At 45.4% G+C, this 21169-nt stretch overlaps 1 protein-coding gene across 1 annotated transcript in view; it reads left to right on the top strand.

Moving 5' to 3' along the window:
- The first annotated feature begins 2499 nt into the window (after positions 1 to 2499).
- The window catches only part of LRP11 (low density lipoprotein receptor-related protein 11), a 41267-nt gene continuing 22597 nt past the window's right edge, over positions 2500 to 21169 (top strand). Inside the window, exons 1-3 of the mRNA XM_006872070.1 lie at positions 2500 to 3097; positions 11241 to 11398; positions 19103 to 19244. Of these exons, the coding sequence (XP_006872132.1) occupies positions 2500 to 3097; positions 11241 to 11398; positions 19103 to 19244 (898 nt within the window). The remainder of the gene's footprint in view (positions 3098 to 11240; positions 11399 to 19102; positions 19245 to 21169) is intronic.

Below are 21169 nucleotides of genomic sequence, written 5' to 3'. Positions count from 1 at the left end.
TTATTTTCAAACAAACATGCTGAACACCTTTCTAAAGCAAATGAAGCATGGAATCTTTTTATCAACTTTTCCCCTATTGCCAATCAGGATTTGGTTTAAATGATCATCCTGAAAATTTTGTCAGATTAAAACAAAATTACAGAGAACAAACAAGATGGCGGATTGGGTGGAAGTGCAGTGAGGAGCTCGGTCAGCAACAACACAGAATATCAGACCAAGCAGGCTCAGGGGATGGTCCCAGAACTCTGAGCCACATATACAGGAGTATTTAGAAAGTTGGAAGGCTCACAGCCTGTGGAATTTGTAGCAGAAGCAAGAAATCCAGTGCTTTCTAATCCAAGGTGCTTAACTGCTCCCGGAGCCACCATCTTGGGTGAGACTGAATGGAGGAAGGATCAGAGTAGCCACAGACGCCTGACAGAACTGCAGAGATAAAGGTGTGGAAATTTTTTTTTTTTTGTATCTGTTTATCGGCCTCTCGCTGTCTGCGTACCTCCATTCTCATGATTAGAGGGGTTGCCCAAGAAGCCCTGGTGTGGAGCTGTGGGTTAATGCGCTGCATTGCAGAGTCAGTTAGAATCTCAAGATTGATGGTTCAAGCTCATCAGTCGCTTCTTGGAAACCCTATGCAGGGTTGCTATGGGTCAGAACAGACTCAACGGCACTAAACAACAACAATAGTGCTTCAAGAGCATCTTAAAAGCTGTGGCAGGTACATTCCGCTAAATAGTTCATAAAACTGGAGGAAGTTCCAACCCCAAGTGGTACAATCCAGACACAATCTTCAGGGGTTAGAGGCCATTTCCTTTGGCCTCAAAGTTACTAAAATACACACCCTCAACAAGTTATGAATGTCTCCTTCTGTGGAATGGCATGAAATATTGGACTGATTTTTTTCTTTCTTTGTTCACTTTTTACTCTTTTTACTTCTGTTCTTGGAATCCTGATGTAGCACTGTGGGTTAATGTGCTGGACTGCAAGGTCGTTTTGAACTGCAATGCAAGGTCAACAGTTTAAACTCACAAGCTTCTCAAAAACCCTATACAGGGGTCGCTATGAGTCAGAATCGACTTGACAGCACTTAACAACAGCAACTCTCTGTTCTTGGCTTAGAAGTAATAAGCTCCTAAATGTCAGCTGCAACAGAAACTGCTGTTTTCTTACCCAATTTGTATTCTTCGCTTCTTTGGTACTAGCCTGCACTAGGTTGGCTATTTCTTAATGTTGTTGTTAAGTGCCATCAAGCGGGTTCTGATTCATAGCGAACCGTATAGAGTTTCGGAGGAATGGCTGATGAATTTGAATTCCCAACCTTGCGGTTCAAACCGCCCCTGAGGTCGAGTGCTTATCTTATGACGCCACACTAGGACTCCACCGGTCTCATTTAAAACTCAACAACTCCCGGAATTCTTACATGTGAGAATAATCTGAAGGTCCGTTCGATAAACAAGACTGTAGAGATATGGTAGGAACCCATAATTAGCTGAGTTCCTTTTTCTTGTTAAGTCTGTGGACATCTGAGTAAATGTAAACACAGAGTCACGCTCCTCTCCCTGTGTGCAGCTGAAGTCCACCTTGAGACACACGTGAGAACTGTCGGAGATGTTGGAGGTACAGGCTGGTGACGGTGCCTCGCAGTTCCCCTGGTGAGCACCTCCCTTCTCAAGGTCACAAGATTTTAGGAGCTCCAGCAGAGTGCCTGGGTCCCTGTAAGCAGACGCACTGAGCTGATAATAAAGCCGACATAAATTCTGCCCTGCGCGGGCACAGTGCCCAGCTGTATTGGGCCGCAGGGTGCAGTTGTCCTGGGGGGCGGGGCGCCCCGGGAGCTCCCAGAGCAGCTCCTCCTCTCCGCCTGCCCCAGGCTTTTCTATCACCTGAGAAGTTCTGGCCGCTAGGGCGCGCGCAGGGAAGCCACTGTTCACGCTCCCAACACAAACCCAAGCTTATTCGTCCACCAGACCGCTAGTACCCCGGCTCGGCACGCCACGCCCCTGCTCGGCACGCCACGCCCCTGCTCGGCACGCCACGCCACGCGCGGTTCCAATTCGCATCTGCGTGCTCCTTCACCTGGGGGCGGTCGCCAACGCGCCACGCCTCGCACCACCCCATTGCACAGGCCCTGCCCCGCACTCCGCGCCCCGCCCCGCGCGGTCCCTATTCTCACTCTGGGTGCTGATCCACACTGAGGTCGTCGCCAGTTTGCCCCGCCCACACGCTCCGCACGCCCTGCCCCGCCCCGCCCCGCCCGGCGTGGCCACTGTTCACGCTCCCAGTGCTTATCCACGTCAAGGCCACTGCCAGCGCACCCAAGGTCCGGGCGGAGAGGCGCGGACCCCCGGGAAAGGACAAGGAGGTGGCTATGCGTTCCGCGGCTGTGGTTCCCACCGGCGCCCGCGCGCCCACCGTCTCGGGGGAGCATCCGGGTCCCAGGTGCACCGCACCCTGAGCTTTCCTCCGGCTCTCGGGGCTGCCACCCACACCGCGCCCGTAGCTGCCATGGCCTCCGTGGCCCAGAGGAGCTCGGGTTCGGGCCGCCAACGGACCCCGCGACCCCGAGCGCTTCGCGGACTGCTGCTGCTCTGCCTGTGGCTGCGGAGCGGCGGCGCAGAGCAGCCGCGGGCGGTGCCCCTCCCGGGCGTCGGACAGCTGCTGCAGGAGTTCCGCCGGCCGCTGCGTCAGGAGCCGCCGCAGGAGGAGCTGGAGTTGGAGCTGCACGCCGGCGGCGGCTCCCGTGAGAGCTGCCCGGGTACGGGCAGCGGCAGCTACAGCGCCATGCCGGATGCCATCATCCGCACCAAGGACTCGCTGGCGGCGGGTGCCAGCTTCCTGCGGGCGCCCGCGGCTGTGCGGGGCTGGCGCCAGTGTGTGGCGGCCTGCTGTGCGGAGCCGCGCTGCTCGGTGGCGGTGGTGGAGCGGCCCCGGAGGCCCGCGGCCGCCGCGCTCGGCTGCTACCTCTTCAACTGTACCGCGCGCGGCCGCAGCGTCTGCAGGTTCTCGCCCCACCGCGGCTACAGCAGCTACAGCCTCAGCCGCGCGCCGGAGACCGAGCCAGGAGGCCCTGCGGCCCGCGGCCCAGCCACCTCCCCTCTGCTCGGTAAGCTGGGCCGGCGGGATCTGCTGTCCATAGATGAGACACCCTCATTCCAAGTTGTTTTCCAGGGGAGAGTCTGATTTCGCAGTCTTAAAGGTGCTTTCTCAAAAGTACAGGTAGATTGGTAGAGGTAGGCACAGTGGACTCCTTCTGGAAATTTTCAAGGCTTGAAGAGAGAGGTTGATCTGGGAAGATTCAGGAAATTCGAGTTAAAGAAGGTGAGACGCTCATAGCAAAAAAAAAAAAAAAAGTAAACGTTTATTATAGTCTCAGGGGTTTTTATAAGGTGTGATTTGTATCAAATAATTGCAAGAGCAAAATCTAATTAGATGCTCATCACATTCACCCCCATTTGTTAGCGTGACTCTCGCAGATTCTTATCGTTCAACCCGTAGTTGCTTTCATCCATCAAAAATAGGAAGGAAAATGTGCCAGGTAATGTGATATGGGGCCCAACAGATCCTCAGGAACTTTATGAAGTGAAAAAATGGTACTTGGTTATAGTTAAAAAGAAGACAGTTTAAATACGGCCTGGTTCTTTTTTTTTTTTTTAAGAGCTAAAAATGATCTTTTTTAGTTGGTGGTTTTGTTTTCTTCAAGTGCTCTGAATGAGGAGAGTCAATACACATATAGGAGGTGAAAAAAAAATTGTAGCAAGAGATGGGAGTCACTAAGAGTATAAACTCTTGATTGGGCCTGCTTGGGGTCCAGCTGGCCTTTGAATCATACTCTGACGTCGGCTGATTTGTGATCACACAAGAATGACATCATTAGATCATTAGCTAGGTTAGAGAGGAGGGTGGAAGGAGTCTGCACCACTTTGGAAATTGGAGGAGATTCTCCAGTATCCTGTGGGTGTAAACGGAAGAGGCTGAAAATCTTTTTTCATCATTCCTTGTCTGCCTTCCCACCTCCTGGAAGAGGAGGCTCAGAACCCTTGTCAGGAGAGCAGACATCACAGGGTCACCCTGTAAATGCCCAACCTTGAGGCAGACACTGGGGAAGACCAGCTGGCCACATAGTCACTGAAATTTTCTCTAAAATGGGGTAGTGGGGGAGGTGACACTTTCACTTGGATCCACATCAGCATCTTTGAGCCCTGCCCCATGCCTGTTACACACACCCTTCTGTGCCCAAATAAAAACAAAAGGATCCCAACAACAAAGAAACAAAATTCCCTTCCCTTGTTTTCACTAGCATGTCTGTAAGAAACTGACATTGCCAAAGGGAGCATGCTTATAAACCAGGGGAAAACAAAAGGAAAATAAGACCTTTCATTTAAAAAAAAAAAAATTAGCTCGGTAGAAATTACTAGTAGTAGTTTCTGCATTGTTTTCCCTTCTACTGAATTCCTTGCTCTCCTCTCTCCTAAGAGGAGTTTCTAGGAATTCTAGTTAGTCCACGTTCGGGGATGACAATAGATGCCCACTGGGATTGGTACTAGTTTCTGGGAGATCTTGCTATTCTAGCTTCTTTGTGTCCCCAGCAATATGGAAATGTGGAAAGATACAGTCAGGCTCAAGGGCATCCTAACTTATCTTTGGAGGTGGGGCAAAGGGCAAATCACCATTGATCTATTTGTCCCTGCCTGGGTACTTAACCTGTTGGCGTTTTGTGTGCTCCTGGGACTGCTGAATTTTTCCTTCTTGCATTCTTTCTTTTTCTGAATCTTGTGAGCATGTGGAGTTGGAGGCTAAAGGACCATGTGATGATTTTGAAAAATTCTTGCAGAGAAACTGTTATAGGATTATTTGAAGCAAATAAAAAGATCATGAAGCTATGGTGAGGGGCCAGTTGGGAACGCACAAATTTGTAAAGGAACCCATCAGATCAGCCTGGTTGGTTGCTGACCTTTATTGAGTTTGGTGCTAAGTCCTCTTCTAAGATCTTTAAGTATGTGAACTCACTCTAGCCTCTTAACAGTCCAGAGATGTTGGCTTGACTACAGACTGTAATCTCCACATGCACGAAGATTTAGCAGACACAGTGAGTTGTGGACCAGGTTATGGGGCAGCTCTGTTCAGCCACACAGCTTCATCTCTGTGTGCTTTCTCCAACAGTGCTTGGCAATCTGGAGGTGAAGGCAGAGGTGAGGACCTTGGATTTCCCATGGGAGGACTGACAAGGTGGATGTTGAGGGTTTTAAGAGAATGCAGGTATGAGTGGAGGATGCTGAGAAAGGTGTCTTGAATTCTGGTCCTGAGACTCAGCACTTCTACATACAAGTCCCTGCGAATCCTCTTGCAACTGCAGTGCCTGCCTGCCATCCTTCTCAGGTTGTGGTGAGGATCAAAGTGGACATAGTGAGTTATAGAGGCAGCACATGTGTACATGATATCACTGTAGCACCCTGGCTGGGTCATGGGACTGACTTCATGGTTCCCTTCTAATTTCTCAGCCATGGCTATTTTATTTGTGCCCAAGTAGCACAGATCCATATTCTAGAATCTCTTCCTTGTCGTTAAGTTTCTGTTCACAGCCATGTGTTGTAAAGCAGGTTAGTCAATCATATTATTCTTCTGTGTATAAAATAGCATCTTGTTGTTGTTGTTAGGTGCTGTCAGGTCAGTTCCATCTCATAGCAACCTTATGCACAATACAAAGAAATAGTGCCCCATTCTGCACCATCCTCACAATTGTTGTTACAGTTGAGCGCATTGCTGCTGCCACTGTGCCAATCTATCTCGTTGGAGGTCTTCCTCTTTTTCACTGACTCTCCACTTTACCAAGCATGATGTCCTTCTCCAGACACTGATCCCTCCTCATAAGATGTCTGAAATATGACAGATGAAGTCTGGCCATTCTGGTTTCTAAGGAACATTCTGGTTGTACTTCTTCCAATACAGATTTGTTTATTTGTTCTTCTGGCAGTCCATGGTACTTTTGATATTCTTCTCCAACACCATAACACAAATGCATCCATTCTTGTATGATTTTTATTCATTGTCCAACCTTCACATGCACATGAGGCTGTTGAAAATACTGTGGCTTGAATCAGAAGTGCTTTAGTCCTCAAACTGAAATCTTTGCTCTTCAACACTTTAAAGAAGTCTTGTGCAGCAGATTTGCCTAATGCTATATGCCACTGGTAGCATAGTGGTTACGAATCGGGCTGCTAACCTCAAGGTCGGCAGTTCAAAACTACCAGCTGTTCTGCGGAAGAAAGATGAGGCTTTCTGCTGCTGTAAAGATTTGCAGCCTCGGAAACCCTGTGCAGGCTCACTATGGGTCAGAACTGACTCCACGGCACTTAACAACAACAACAACGACATATGCCACTTAAGGAGGTATGGTGGCATAGTGGTTACGAGTTGGAAACCCTATTAACAGAATCAACTTGATGGTTGTGGGTTAGCTTGGTAATGTATAACCAATGAGTTGCATTCCAGAACTATAAAGTACTATATGTAATTGAGAAGGCCTGATGTGGTACTGTAGCATAAGCACTGGATGGCTTATCATAAGGTCGGTGGTTCAAACCCACCAGCCACTCCTTGGAAACCCTAGACAGAGTCTCTGTGAATCGGAACTGACTTCATGGCACTCAACAACAATAGCATATGTAATTGAAATTCACTTCAATGGGAACTTGTGTGAAAAGCAATGAGCCTTTCAGAACCAAAGGAAAGGTCCAGTGCTTATCCTACTATATCACCAGAGCTCCTAAGGAAAATCAAGACACTGTGAAGAGGATCAGGAACCCAGGGTCAAAGCAGAATAAAGACACCAGGCACTGAATCTCTGCTCCGAGGCCTAAAACGAACAAGTTTCTTCTTAAACAGGAAGTTGCTTACCTGGCTTATTTTAAATCAGAGTTATTATTCCTCAGTGTTTCAAATGACTGTAAATAGGACCTATCTTCTCAACAGACCCACATCCTCCTTGGCAATAGCCTAGTTCCCTGAAAGGGTCATAATGTATGTGTTCTATGAAGGAAGCAGCCTGGTGGTGGTGGTTATGTGCTGTGGAGTCAGTTCTGACTCATAGTGACCCTGCATGGGTTTCTGAGGCTGTAAATCTTTATGGGAGCAGAAAACCTCATCTTTCTCCCACAGAACAGCCGGTAGTTTCGAACTGCTGACCTTGAGGTTAGCAGCCCTACAAGAGCTCCTATCCCAAAAAGCCATCGCTCTAAGACCCATGTGCCTCTCATCCATTGTGTGGTGCTCAGCATTGAAAGGATCTCTAGATAAGAAGATGAAGCTGGAGGGCTGGGCCCTCCCTGGGACATCCAAAGGTAATGGTGACTTGCTGAAGGGTTTTTCTTAAGTAGGGAAGCGACCCAATCAGATTGGCATTCCAGAAGAATCATGCTAGCTGCCAAAGTATTGAGAGTGACTACACTGCAGGTTAATGCACTGAACTACAAGGTCGATTGGAACCACATGGTTAGTGGTTCAAGCTCACTAGCCACTCCTTAGAAACTCTATACACAGGGTTGCTGTGAGTCAGAACCGACTTGACAGCACTTAACAACAACAACCTCTGTTGCTAATGAGAAACTGTAGGAGTACAGCTAGCCCCAAAGCTCAGGCACTGACTGACATCCCTTAGGGGATTGCTTAGCAACAGATTCAGCTGTGGAGGAAAGTGATAGGCTCCCAGAGTCAGAAGAGGGCAGCCGCAGCGGTGTCAGGGAGGAACAAGCCGAGACCACCTTTCAGACCAGCACTCTGGCACTGGAGGAAGTAGTGGGTGGGTTATAGAAGTAGGTGTGGGCATAGTGGGTGGGTTATAGAAGTAGTGGGTGTGGGCGTAGTGGGTGGGTTATAGAAGTAGTGGGTGAGGGCGTAGTGAGTGGGTTATAGAAGTAGTGGGTGAGGGCGTAGTGGGTGGGTTATAGAAGTAGTGGGTGAGGGTGTAGTGAGTGGGTTATAGAAGTAGTGGGTGAGGGCGTAGTGGGTGGGTTATAGAAGTAGGTGTGGGTGTAGTGGGTGGGTTATAAGGACCTGTAGAATTTTTTCCAGTTTTATTGCTACTTTTCTTTAAAACGTGTACATCTGGATATATTTACTAATAAGCTTAAATCAATAAAACTACTCACAACTGTGATATTTTTGACATGGTTTCTAAGACAGTTTGTGCCTTCCATCTTCTCTGCAGCTGTCAGCCAAGTATTCATATTTAAGTGAACATCATTAGTCTTAAATTATTTAGTACCAGTATGGATGAAAGGTGTAACTACATTTTGCTACTGCAGGTCATCTCAACAGAAACTCAGAATAGCAACTGCTAATAGAAAAATTGATTTAGAATCTGTGAATCTCTTCCATTTTCCTAGAGGAAAATTTGTAGTCCAGAGAATTTCCATGTAACCTTGATTTTATATGGATCCAAAGACTTAACTTTCCAAACTGAATATATTTTCCTTGTTGTTGTTAAGTGCTGTCAAGTCAGTTTCAACTCATAGTGACCCTGTGTAGGGTTTCTGAGGAGCAGCTAGTATGTTTGAAATGCTGGCTTTGTGACTCAAAGTGACCTTGTGGTTCTACGCATTATCCCACGGTGCCACCCCAGGACTCCTATTCCTCCCTACCCTCTTAGGATACTTTATGGAGTCCTGGTGTAGCACTGCAGAATAATGTACTGGACCACAAGGTCAGCAGTTCAAATCCACCAGCCACTCCTCGGAAACCCTTATACAGTGTCTCTATGAGTCAGAATCGACTGGACAGCACTTAACAGCAAGGATTGTATCACTTCTACTAAAACAATTTGAGGACAAGGAAAAAGAAAATGTATTAGAGGTGATTTTTTTAAAAAATTTTAAAACATTTTAATAAATATATGAATTCACTTAATAGAACTTTGAACTTAAGTCATTTATAAATTAAGTTTAAAATTCACTCTAAAGAATAAAACTTCTCCAGACTTATATAGTAGAGGGCCCCAGTATACCCACAACTTCGTCCTAGCTGCCTCCAATAGCCAACACTCCACACTTCCGCCTCTACATGTTGTTGTTGTTGTTGTGTGCCCTCAAGTCGGTTCTGAGTCATAGCGACCTATGTATGGTTTCTATACCTTTATGGGAGCAGAAAGCCTCATCTTTCTCCCACAGAGCAGTCAATAGGCTTGAACTGCTGACCTTGTGGTTAACAGTCAAATGCCTATCCCACTGTATCACCAGGCCTCCCATCTGCATGTATGATGGCTAAATTCCATATTCATAATATGGTGCTATTTCTTTCTTTTAAAAAAAAATTTTATGCCTACTTTGTGCTAATAAGTACCATGGTAGATCTGCTCCCTAGGTTAAGTTGTTTTTTTGATTGTTTGTTTGTTTTTAGTTTTTATTGTGAATTAAGTGATCGTTTACATGGGAGAACTTCAGCTTTATACTCATTGTTTCATTGCAATGATTTCAATACCCTCCGTGTATCATCATTCAACAGTATTTGCTTCTATTCCCTCTGGGTTTTGTTGGTTGGTTGGTTGGTTGGTTGGTGGGGTGTACACCAAAACACTCAGGAATATATAATCATTTAAACAACCAACGGGTACATTCTGCAAGCCTGCCTCTTGGCTGCCAGCACACAGCCTTTCTCTTTCCATGAGTCTATAGTGCTCAGCTGCTGTATCTCTCCAGGTCATCTCTGCCTGCATCTCTGATCTCACTGCTTCTCTGAATAGAGTCCAACATTCCACTCATGTTCTTCCCCCTTGATGGCCCTAAGGTCCTCTGTGCCTGGACTGTAAGATTAACTGCTTCTCTGTTTTTGTTACAAAACTTCTACCTTTACAGTTGTGACAGTCACAATTAGTCAGGATAACAGTCACTCACTATTGAATTATAAGAATCTTATCCCCCATCTCCTTTCACCAGACTTGTCTAGACAAGATGAAAACCATTCAGTGGAGATTCTGCTTTCCCCCCTACCCCCACCCCACCCCACATACTCTGAAACTAAACTTCTCTTGAAAACTTGTAAGCCAGTCACTTTGTGCCTTTATTGCCCCCCATTTTAGGTAGCCAATGCTTACATTGCCCATTACTATCACCCCTGCATACAGAGGAAGTAGGATGAAGATTTCTTCCCTCTCAGTTGGTATTTTGAGCTACTACATTCATAAACATAGGTCAAGTTCATCAAATTGTAGCAATTTACACTTGTTTCCTTTATCAGATTTTTTTTTATCTTCTTTTAGAGGCATTGTGATCTTCAAGCCATCAAAGCTAGGTCAAATGGGTGGTTCTATTTCGTTTTATTAGGTAAACAGAACACAATGAAGATCAATAAGAAGTTACTTTCAGTTAATCTATATTCTGTTAACATTTCTCTGTTGGACCACATCTGTTTTAGCAAATAAGATTCCTCTCTTTTTGTTGTTGCTGTTGGTTCATAGATATTTATTCTTTACCATACTTCTTGTGCATACATTTATTTGTTTGGAAGTTTAGACGAATCCATTATTTTTAAATGTGGGCAAATGATTTAGAGTAGAAAGTATGTCTCCCTTCTCTTCATGCCCTCTATCTCCCTAGAAGACACCACTAATATAGTACTTGTTTGTTGTTGTTGTTGTTGTTGTTGTTGTTAAGTGTTGTTGAGTTGGTTGCATATTTGGGTATCTGTACAATGACCTTGTCTAGGGTTTCCAAGGAGTGTCTGGTGGGTTTGAATTTCCGACCTTGTGGTTCAAATTGACCTTGTGGTCCAGCGCATTTCCCTGCAGTGCCACACCAGAACTATGGTACTTAATGAATTATATATGCATATACACACCTGTTTGGAGTCCTAATGTGGCACTACAGGCGAATGCACTGGACTGCAAGGTCAGCCCCCAGCTGCTCCTCGAAAACCTTATACAGGAGTGCTGTGAGTCAGACTGATTTGACAGCATTTAACAGCAACAGCATACATATGTGTTTACACACATAGTCTCATAATAAACATATTGTTCAATATCTTGCTTTAGATTGTGCCATTATAATGCATTAGACTGTCTCATACTGTATCCAATCCATTTTCTTATTGAATTGTTGATCTTCATTCATTTATAGGGCCCCCTTTTATAAGTATTTTTCATATGCAAATATATTTCCCTAGTTTGTCTGTTGTCTTTGATTTTAAGATCTCTCTCTTAATAAGTTACAGAAAAATAGAACATCACCTCTCCATGAATAACGTATTTCCATTCATAGACGATGATAAGCCTCCGATTAGCAAGGCCGGACAGGATGTGGTCGTGCATCTGCCCACGGATGGGGTGACTTTGGACGGCCGCGAGAGCACAGATGACCACGCCATCATCCAGTATGAGTGGACGCTGCTGCAAGGTGACCCTTCAGTGGACATGAAGGTAAATCCCCTTGCCATTGTGCGTGGAAACCGACATTTCAGTAAAGCATTCTTTAGTAATGACCTTCCACTTGTATTCCCAAAATGCCTCAAACCAAACCCACTGTCATCAAGTCAATATCGACTCATAACCACCCTACATAAACAAGTAGAGCTGCCCCGTAGGATTTGTGATGAGTCCTGGTGTGGTGCTGTAGGATAATCACTTCACCACAAGATCGGTGTGAACTACAGCGTTTAGCAGTTCAAACCTGCCGGCCACTCCTTGGAAACCCTATACAGGGTCGAAATGAGTTGAAACCTACTCAATGGCACTTAACAGCACAACCAATCTTAATTGCAGCAGACTTCCACATCTTTTTCCAGAGGAGCAGCCGGGAGGTTCGAACCACCAACCTTTTGTTTAGTAGCCAAGCACTTAACACTCTGTGTCAGTTGACTAGCAGAGAGATATAAAATGGAAAAAGTATAAAATGACTTGTCAAAATAAAAAATTGGTTTACTCTATAAATGTGTTTTTCTACTAAGTAAATAGGGGTCTGGGTCCCTGGGTTTGAAGTTTACCCTCAGTTTTGCAGGTTTTAGTTGACTGCTCAAGAATTCTCAGACATTTTAAAGAAAAAAGGCTCATGCTGTCTTTTCATGGGAGGAGCCCTAGTGGCACAGTTGTTAAAGCAGCCGTTTCAAATCCACCAGCCATTCTTCGGGAGAAAGATGTGGCAGTCTGCTTCCATAAGATTACAGCCTGGGGAGCCCAATGGAGCAGCTCTACTCTGTCCCACTGAGTCACTGTGAGTTAGAATCGACTTACAGTTATGTGTTTGGTTTGGGGCCTACATAGTAACTTATTAGTCAGTTCCTCTCTAGGAACTTTGTTTCCTTTTTTGCATCTGACAGCAACTTTTTTTTCAGCACTTTCAGTTGCTTGTGTGTGTCTGCTCTGCAGATTCTCTTTTGACCCTTTTGCTAAGTCTCTCTGTAATCAGTGAGTTAAAGATTTAATACATGTCCATACTGTGTTTGTGTGGGAGCCATGGTTTTTACCATTTTAGACTTCATTTTAACAATAATTAACCACCTTTAAGGGACCATGTATCTGCTCTTTTTAAGGTGGGCAGCCTGGTTTTACAGTCCAGTATTTCCAGCAGGAGAGTGGGGATTCCCAAATCATTTTTTTCCTGAGTGTGTCATCCAGCTGGCTCAAGTGTTAGTGTGCTCTTCCTTCAAGCTGTTAACTGTCAAACAGTGAAAACCCAGCTTTGTTTAAGTTCCTTCTTCCTGTTAGGCCTGAAACTCCTCCCCTGCCCCCAACATGGTTGTTCATCCACTTCATCTCTTTTGCCCCCAGTGAGGGCATTTAGCAACAATACCAACAAGGTTTGGGTTTGAGTTAGGCTCCTAACTGCAAGATCAGCAGTTCAAACCCACCAGCTGCTCCATGGAGAAAACCGAAGCTCTTTGTTCCTATGAAGATTTCGTCTTAAAACACTAGGGAGCAATTCCACTGTGTCTTATAGCAGGGGTGGGTCTGGCCCTGCCAAGATAACTGCAGTGCCAGCCATCACATTTGTTGTTGTTGTTGTTAAGCGCCATCGAGTCAGTTCAGACTCATAGCGACCCTGTATAGGGTTTCTTTCCAAGGAGCAGCTGCTAAATTTGAACCATCAACCTTGCAGTTCAAACTGACCTTGTAGTCTGCAGCACCATACCAGAACTCTAGCCATCACATTAAGGGTGAGTTAATTAAATGTTTGACCAAATATAGCAAGCTAATTTTTAAGTTAATAATTTTGTACAGCCCGTGAAAGACGTTATAAATTTTGGCAGGAAAAAGGTTTGTCTGATAGGGTTGTTATGAATCAGAATTGACTCTGTGGCAGAGGGTTTGGTTTGGGGTTGATTCTGTATGCCAAAGGAATAAACTGCAGCCCCCATTTTTCCTTTGTGCCTGTGACCCCTTGTCACTGGGATTTTTCTCTGGTATACTGGAAATTAATCCAGATTATAGTTTGCATGGAACAGTATTCCTGCTGATAAGGAAAAGGGGTTAGTCTTGTGCTTTCAAGACAACACTCAGGGTGGTCTTTCAGTACTGCAGGAGAATTTTATTGCAGGATAAGCACTGGACTGCTAACCACAAGATCAGCAGCTCAAACCACCAGCTGCTTTCAGAAACCGTCTACAGGGTCACTGTGAGTCAGAACTGATTCCCTGGCACACAGTAACAACCACTGCAACCCAACAAGATCAGGTTTTGATACTGGAAACCTAGACAAGCAGCCTGGCCTTCACCGAGCCCTTCACCAGCGAACCAGTCACATTAAAGGCTGCTAACCAACCTGTAGGTGTTTACTGAAAACCTATAACGTATCCAGAACTAAGCTAGGGATTGTGAGGCAGCTAGAAGAAGTATCATCGTAGTTTCTTTCCATGACAGTTTATTGGGAAAGACAAAAATTATATGAACAACAGAGGAAAAACAATAACAAAAATCATATACCTCCTGAGCAAGTACCCAAGGGTTCTCTTAATGTTTAATGTAAGTACTTGTGACCACCTGCTATTTCTGGATCTGAGGTAGGCCCACATCTCCCCATTCACCTCTGACTCCTATGAAGGAACTTCAAAATGTTTGTGGAAAAAATTCATTTGTCTTTTCATTTCATTTTTCCTCAGACTTTTTTGTTGTAGTTGTTGTTATGTGCCATGGAGTCGGTTTCCAACTCATAGCAACCCTGTACAGGGTTTCCAAGGCTGTGAATCTTTACGGGAGCAGAAAGCCTCATCTTTCTCCTGTGGAACCGCTGGTAGTTTCGAACTGCTGACCCTGAGGTTAGCAGCCCGATTCGTAACCACTACGCTATCAGAGCTCCTTTTTTAGGCCCCCTCAAATGTTCTAATTCCCCTGAGTCTCTGTTTGTTGTATCTTACCTCCTGTGACTTATATTCTTCCTACTCAGTACCAACCCAAAAAGAAATAAGGTCACCTTATCCTCAGGTTCCCCCCCATAGCTGATATGTGTGGCTGACTTTGAAGGTGGTTAGGAGTGGAGGAAGGGCAGTTAGCAAAGTAGTTAACATTGGAAACCTTTGTTCTGAAGTCCCTGGACCTTTTCTACCATCCAGCACTTCTCACGATGGGCCCTTCTTAAGCCCTGCTCTCTCCTCTCCTTTCCCTTGCTCAGCACCATCCCCATGGACCCAGCATCACTTCTCTCCTGTTCCTGGTAGAATAGCCGCATCACCCTCTGTTTTGTTGTGCTTTAAGCCCAGGCTCCACAGCAAAATGGCCCGTTGAGGTATTTTTAAAACAACAAAATTCAATGAAGTTATTACCCTAGGAGGATTCTTGCTGCCAGTTTCATTATGATACAACAATCACTAGCTTTGTAGCATCGATTGTGTGTCCTCTCCTATTCTGTGCGCATTGTTGTTGTTGTCCAGTGCCGTCAAGTCAGTTCTGACCCATAGTGACCCTGTATAGAGTTTCTAAGGAGTGGCTGGTGAGCTTGAACCACCAACCTTGCTGTTCAAACCGACCTTGCAGTCCAGCACATTAACCCACAGCACCACACCAGAACTCCATGTCCCATGTACACAGTGCATGGATTATGCTGGGTAGAAAAGCTTCTTTGTCCCAATTTGTCATCTTCCTTCATGAAGAATAGGAGGAGTGATTAGTCAGAACCAAGTGGCTGCCCTCCTGATTTAAAAGTTCCATATCTGCTGCTTTTAAACAGGATCTGCACCCTGTTTTAAGCTGTTTTAAGCAGAAATCCACTGTTAACTGGGTATTCATCTGTAATGTATCTTAATGCAGGAAGATCTTTCAGGGTCCTCACTAGATGATAATGCATTTCATGAGCATGAAACATAATTCATTTCAATCTGACGTCAGATTGCAAAATATGACATGTAGGAGAAGGACACGTGTATAAAGATGTTCAGGGATATTTGGAATTCATAAATCAGCAATGAATTCACTGCAGATGCTTAAAATGATTTAACAAAATTATTTTAGTAACAAAAACTTACTGAAAGATGGATATTGTGCACATCAGTTACTTCGTTATGTAAATCAGAACCAATTACACACCGGCTTACCTACTGCACATAATTGGTGGTGGGGGTTATGTGCCGTGGAGTCAGTTCCGACTCACAGCGACCCTGCATAGAGTTTCCGAGGCTGTCAGTCTTTACAAGAGCAGAAAGCCTCATCCTTTCAATCTGCTGACTTTGCATTTAGCAGCCCAGCTCATAATCCACTGAACATAATTAGAATAAGAAAATTCATAGAGACAGAAAGTAGGCTAGTGGTTAGCATGGGCTGGGGTGGGGAGGCGGACAGTTCTGCTTGATGTGTATGGAGTTTCTGTTTGAAGTAATGAAAAGTTCTGAAATAGATACTGGCAATGGTTGCACAACACTGTAAAAGTAATAGTTGTTGTAAAGTGCCATCGAGTCAGTGCTGACCCATATTGACCCTGTATAGGGTGTCCAAGGAGTGGCTGACCTTACAGTCCAGTATATTATCCTGCAGCACCATACCAGGACTCTGTGAAAGTAGTGAATACCATTGAATGGTCACAGAGGAGTAAATCAGGTGTCTATATTTGATCACAGTAAAATTAGAGAGAGACAGGGTGTGTTCAGACCAGGCTAGTAACTGTGGGTGTAAGGAGGAGTGGTCAAATTCAAGCTGTAATTTTTAGGGTCAAGCTGACAGAATTTCCTGAGGGATTGGTTGTAGCTGGGAAAGAGTAGAGGGACGGAATAGGACACAGTGGTTTCAAACCACAGTGCTGCCTGGGTTCACATCCTGCTCGTCTGACTCCCTATCACTCTAGATTGCTCTCGGACTGACCCTGGTAGCACAGGATGCACTGACTTCTAGGTTCAATTGCCCACTCAGAAGCTTTAAAGTTGTCTTGTGTCATCGTTAGCTTTCTTTCATCTTTTAGCGCTCACATCAGTGACCCCTGTCAGGCATGCTCCCAGGGTCGGAGGCCTGAGGCAAGGAACAGCAGTGAACACAACCTGTGTGTCTTTGAAACAAACAACACAGGACGGTGCTTAACGCTTTTGTAAGGAAAGGGACAGGCAGCTTGCAGCCAGTGTCCACTGTTAGGCAACAGGAGGTCTCAACCCTGCCACAGTCTCAGTCACATTCCGAGGTTCTGCTTCCTTATCTGTAGACGCTGGGAAACATCATTCGACTCGAGAAGGAAATCCACCAATGGAGGCGCTGGGAATATTTGGCACTGACAACACGCCAGGCCCTGTATTAGCTCTTTCACGTGGGCTAGATCTCATTAGATCCTCATAAGATACATGCTGTTATTACTTACATTTTACAGACAAAGAAACTGAGCCTCAGAGAAGTTAAGTGACTTATACAAGGTCACACAGCTGGTACACGGTAGGTCTGTTGGACCTACAACTTCACCTATGTTTCTTTAAGTGTGGTTGCTACCTCACCTGCATAAGCATCGCCTGGCTGAGCTTATCAAGTGCAGATGTCCAGGTCTCTGGCTTTCGGAAGCTGGAGTCCAGAAGCCTGTATCTTCCCAAGAGGCTCGTAGCCTAAAGTAGACTAGGAGTCCTGGTGTGGCGTTGTGGGTTAATGCACAATACTGCATGGTCGGCTGGAATCACAAGTTGGCGGTTCAAGCTCACCAGTCACTCCTCAGAAACCCAATACAGGGTCGCTATGAGTGTGAAACAACTCAACGGCACTTAACAAAAACAACAAAGTGTGACTATGTCTCATTCTGTTGCCTCTACCTACCTGATTGTAAATATTCTCCAAGTGAGTGTGAAGTGCTGGCACATCCTCTAAGTCAAGGTTCCATGTGAGAGTCTAGATTCTAGGATTTCATTAATAAAAACAAACAGATGGTTGTTGTCAAAGGGCAGCCCTCTGCACTTTGAAACATCATTAATGCATCAGTGTATTAAGGATGTCTAATAGTCAGTATTCATTCGCAGAAAACAATATCCAGGTGGGATATTCAAGCAGAAAGCCATTATCTTACAACAGACTGTTAAACAGTTAATAGAATCACAGGAGGCCTGAAGAAACCATCTTCAGACTGAGTTTCCAAGAGTGATCCCCCAAATCGCCCCACACAACAGGACTAGGAAGCGACTGCGGTTGTCATGGTCAGGAAGTTGCCGACAGAACTCTATGAGAAGAGCCGAGGATGAAGGTGGGGGTTTGGTTTAAGAGTGAGCAGAAGAGAAGCCCATGAGCGCTGTTGGCAAAGACTGGTCAGGGGTCTAGGCAGGGAACAGAAGCCAAGGAAGGAAGAATGCCCTGAGAACAGAGTGACCAGCATTGTTAGATGCAGAAAGAGGGCCCGTTAGGGAAGTTAATAATGAGAAAAACCAAACACCTAGTGAATTTGAAAACAAGATGACCTTTGCTGGCTCAGTTAGTGAGTTTCGTCAGTCGTTTCATGGAATCATGGGGAAAGGAGTCAAATAAGTGAAGAGTCATGTGATACAATAGTGAATAACTGCTAATACGACTGACTGTGAGGGTTGGAAATGTAAAGGTAGATATTTTGTAGCAAAAGGAGGCAAGTGGTTGGCTTTGCAATCTAGGAGCAGAGGGCCCTGGGACCATCAAGGGAGAAGAGTGGAGAGCAGGACGCTACCTAGAGAAGCAGTAACACCAGAGATGGAGGCAGAAATGATGACATGGAGAGATGGAGCGGCTGGGAACTCTAGCCCCGAGAGGGAGAGGGGCTATGTGCTGACGACTGGTGGGCAGACTTGCAGGGTATACCCTGTGGTTGGTTGATGATGCATGGAAGGGATTGTAACCATGGCAATGAAATGATATATCATAGGATGAATGTAAAGTTAATGTTCTCCCATGTAAACTATCACATAATTCACAATAAAACATTAAAAAAAAAAGTCATTGGGAAAACGGATCACAGTGAGGATGGAACAACATGGTGAACATAGTTAATGTCACTAAACTGTACATGTGAAAATTGTTAGAAGGCCCATTTTTTTATACATGAACGTTTACCACAATTTTTAAAAAGAAGAAATGAAAAAATGAGAAACAGCAACAGCATGTGCCATCCAGACAACTCCAGGAGGCGGCGCTGTGCTGAAAAGGAAGTCACACTGTAGTAGAGTTCAAAGAGTAGGTTATTTGTCACTTTCCGGTTTTTTCAGTCAAGAGAAACTTGAGCATAGTAATAGGGGAGTCATCTGAAATAGAAATGAGTCAGTGTTTTGAAAATCTCAAGAGAAAAGCAGTCGAGGACCAGACAAAGGTTTTGGCCTGGAGCACAGGCAAAACAGCTGGTCCCTGGAGACTGGAGGGAAGAAGGTGCCAGTGGTGATGAAGCTAATCACTGGTAACCGGCTTCTCATCTTTCCTTGTGATAGAGAAGGGATGGACTCCATGTTGGGTGGGGAGCTAGGAGAGGACTTACAGGTTTGGAACAGCAGCTGCCATGGATAAGTAAAGGGATTGTCAGCTGAGGGTGTTGTCATCCCAGATAAAGCTGGAAAGCATGAATTCAAGGTGCGACCAGCCAGCTAAAATGGTAAGTGGACCAGGTCTGGAAAGGCAGGTCATGGGACCACTGCTAGCATGGCACTGATATCCAGTTTGGGAGCATGTTAAACAATGTGCCTCAGGTCTCCTCATGACCTATGTTGTTTCCTGTTTGGGCATCAGGTACCTCGCTCAGGAATGCTGAAGCTGTCCTACCTACAAGAAGGAACATACACCTTCCAGCTGACCGTGACCGACACTGCGGGTCAAAGAGGCTTTGACAACATCTCAGTGACTGTGCTCCCGTCGGCCTACTCCGCAGGAGGTGAGGACAGAGTCCCCTCCGAGCTGGGTGTGGAAGGATGGTGTGGGGGCTGGGATGTATGTCCTGACTGTGCCCCCCACAGGCTCTTCCATTTTCCTGTTTGTCGCTGTGGAATGAGAGAATCTACTGAAAATGTAAAAACAGAAGCAGACCCCACTGTATTGGGGATAATGACACCTCTGGTGTGAGAGGTTAGGCCCTATATTAGCAGGTTGGGCCCTAAATCCATTCCTTCTTTTCATGACTCATTTTCACCAGGAGTGGATTTTGTTTCAAGGTGGAGGAACACCCTCAATGAAATGGATTGGTTCAGTTGCATCAGTAATGGGCTCAAACATGACAGTTGTGAGGATGGCGCAAGACCAGGCAGTATTCCGTTCTGTTATACATCGGGTCACTGTGAGTCAGAACTGACTCAGGTCTGGTACCTCACTCATTGTTAGGATGGCATCTAACAACAGCAACAGAATGTTGAAATGACAAATGTTTTGTTACATATATATTTTCCACAAACAACAGCAGTAGCCACACTGTTGAGCACCTTGGCGTGGTGGGCATGCGCACTGGCCACTGGAAGCGCATTGTGGCTTCAGCCCACACCACTCACCCACGTATCTGCTCGCCCCCATCTCCCGGGTTCGTTCTAGCCTCTGCAGGGATTGCCTCACATGTTTTCTAGTAGGAAAACTAACTATAGCCCTCCTGAGAAGAAGAAACAGATAGGTCCTGTCTTCTCTACAAATCTCGGCAGTCTCCGCCAGCACCGAAAGAAGCAGGTGGCTAACACCTCACAGCTGTTGTTTGCCTAGCTTATTTACCCAGGCCGATTTTCCAGGTTCCAAAGGTCTATTGCCAGTTATAAACTTGTAGCCTTTCTCTAAGGTGACAGTAAAATGTATCTGAAGTAGCAGAGTGATGTGAATCACTTTGGGTTCCTAAGAGGCCTCTTGTGTGTGTACCTCATATAGACAATAAAAGAGCCGAGTCATATGCTGCATGGATTAGATTAAAATCTCATGCTGTGAAGTAAAATTAATAGAACACCACAGGGTGACACCGAGAAGCAGAGGTAGGAAGAGAGTCACTCCTCTCCTCTGTTATTATAGATGTTGATAGCCAAGGGGGACACCTTCTAGGGTAAATAGACAAGCAGGCACCCCTACTTAAATGCTAATGTTGCTGTTGTGTAGATGCTGTCTAGTGGATTCCAACTCATCACACAGGTTTGAACTGGCCCATAAGGTTGCGTCCCTGTAATCTTAGAAGCGATGTGCCAGGTGTCTTAACTTGGGCTCTCTAGAGAAATACAACCAGTGAAATGTGTGTACAAGGGGGACTTCAAAAACAGAGTGTGGAAAGATGGAACTAAAAGATAATGGAATTTTCTCTTAATTCTATTTTAATTCTACAAGGAGGAGTGCGATAATTAAAGGGGATAGAGGTAAATACTACTACCTGATAATACCTGAGGGGGGTTGTAATCATTGAAATGAAACAAAGTAAATGATTTGTTGAATATAAAACTGATAATCTGCTCTGTAAACATTCACTCAATTCACAATAAAAAAAAGTTATAAAATAAAATGATAATGGAATTTTCCCACAAGCTTTTTGGAACACCCCTCCCCTCTATGCACGATGGTGCTATAGGATAAGCACTGAACTACTAGTCCCAGGATTGGCAGTTTGAGCCCACCACCCACTCCTCAGGAGAAACATGAGATGAGACTTTCTGCCCCCGCAAAGATTTACAGCCTAGGAAACCCTTTAACAAGTTGCTATGTTGCTGGCTCCTACTCATCGTGACCCTGTGCTGACCCTCCAGTGCCACAGAAAACCCTGTAGGGTGGTTCTCTGTCACGTGGGATCACTGTGAGTCATAATCGACTCAACAGCACCTAACAGCAACAGAAATCTAGAAATAG

This window comes from Chrysochloris asiatica, unplaced genomic scaffold, assembly GCF_000296735.1.
Source record: "Chrysochloris asiatica unplaced genomic scaffold, ChrAsi1.0 scaffold00182, whole genome shotgun sequence".
In the NCBI taxonomy this organism is placed as follows: Eukaryota; Metazoa; Chordata; class Mammalia; order Afrosoricida; family Chrysochloridae; genus Chrysochloris; species Chrysochloris asiatica.
Note: the sequence above shows the minus strand (reverse complement) of the source record. Positions and strands in the feature narration are given on the sequence as shown.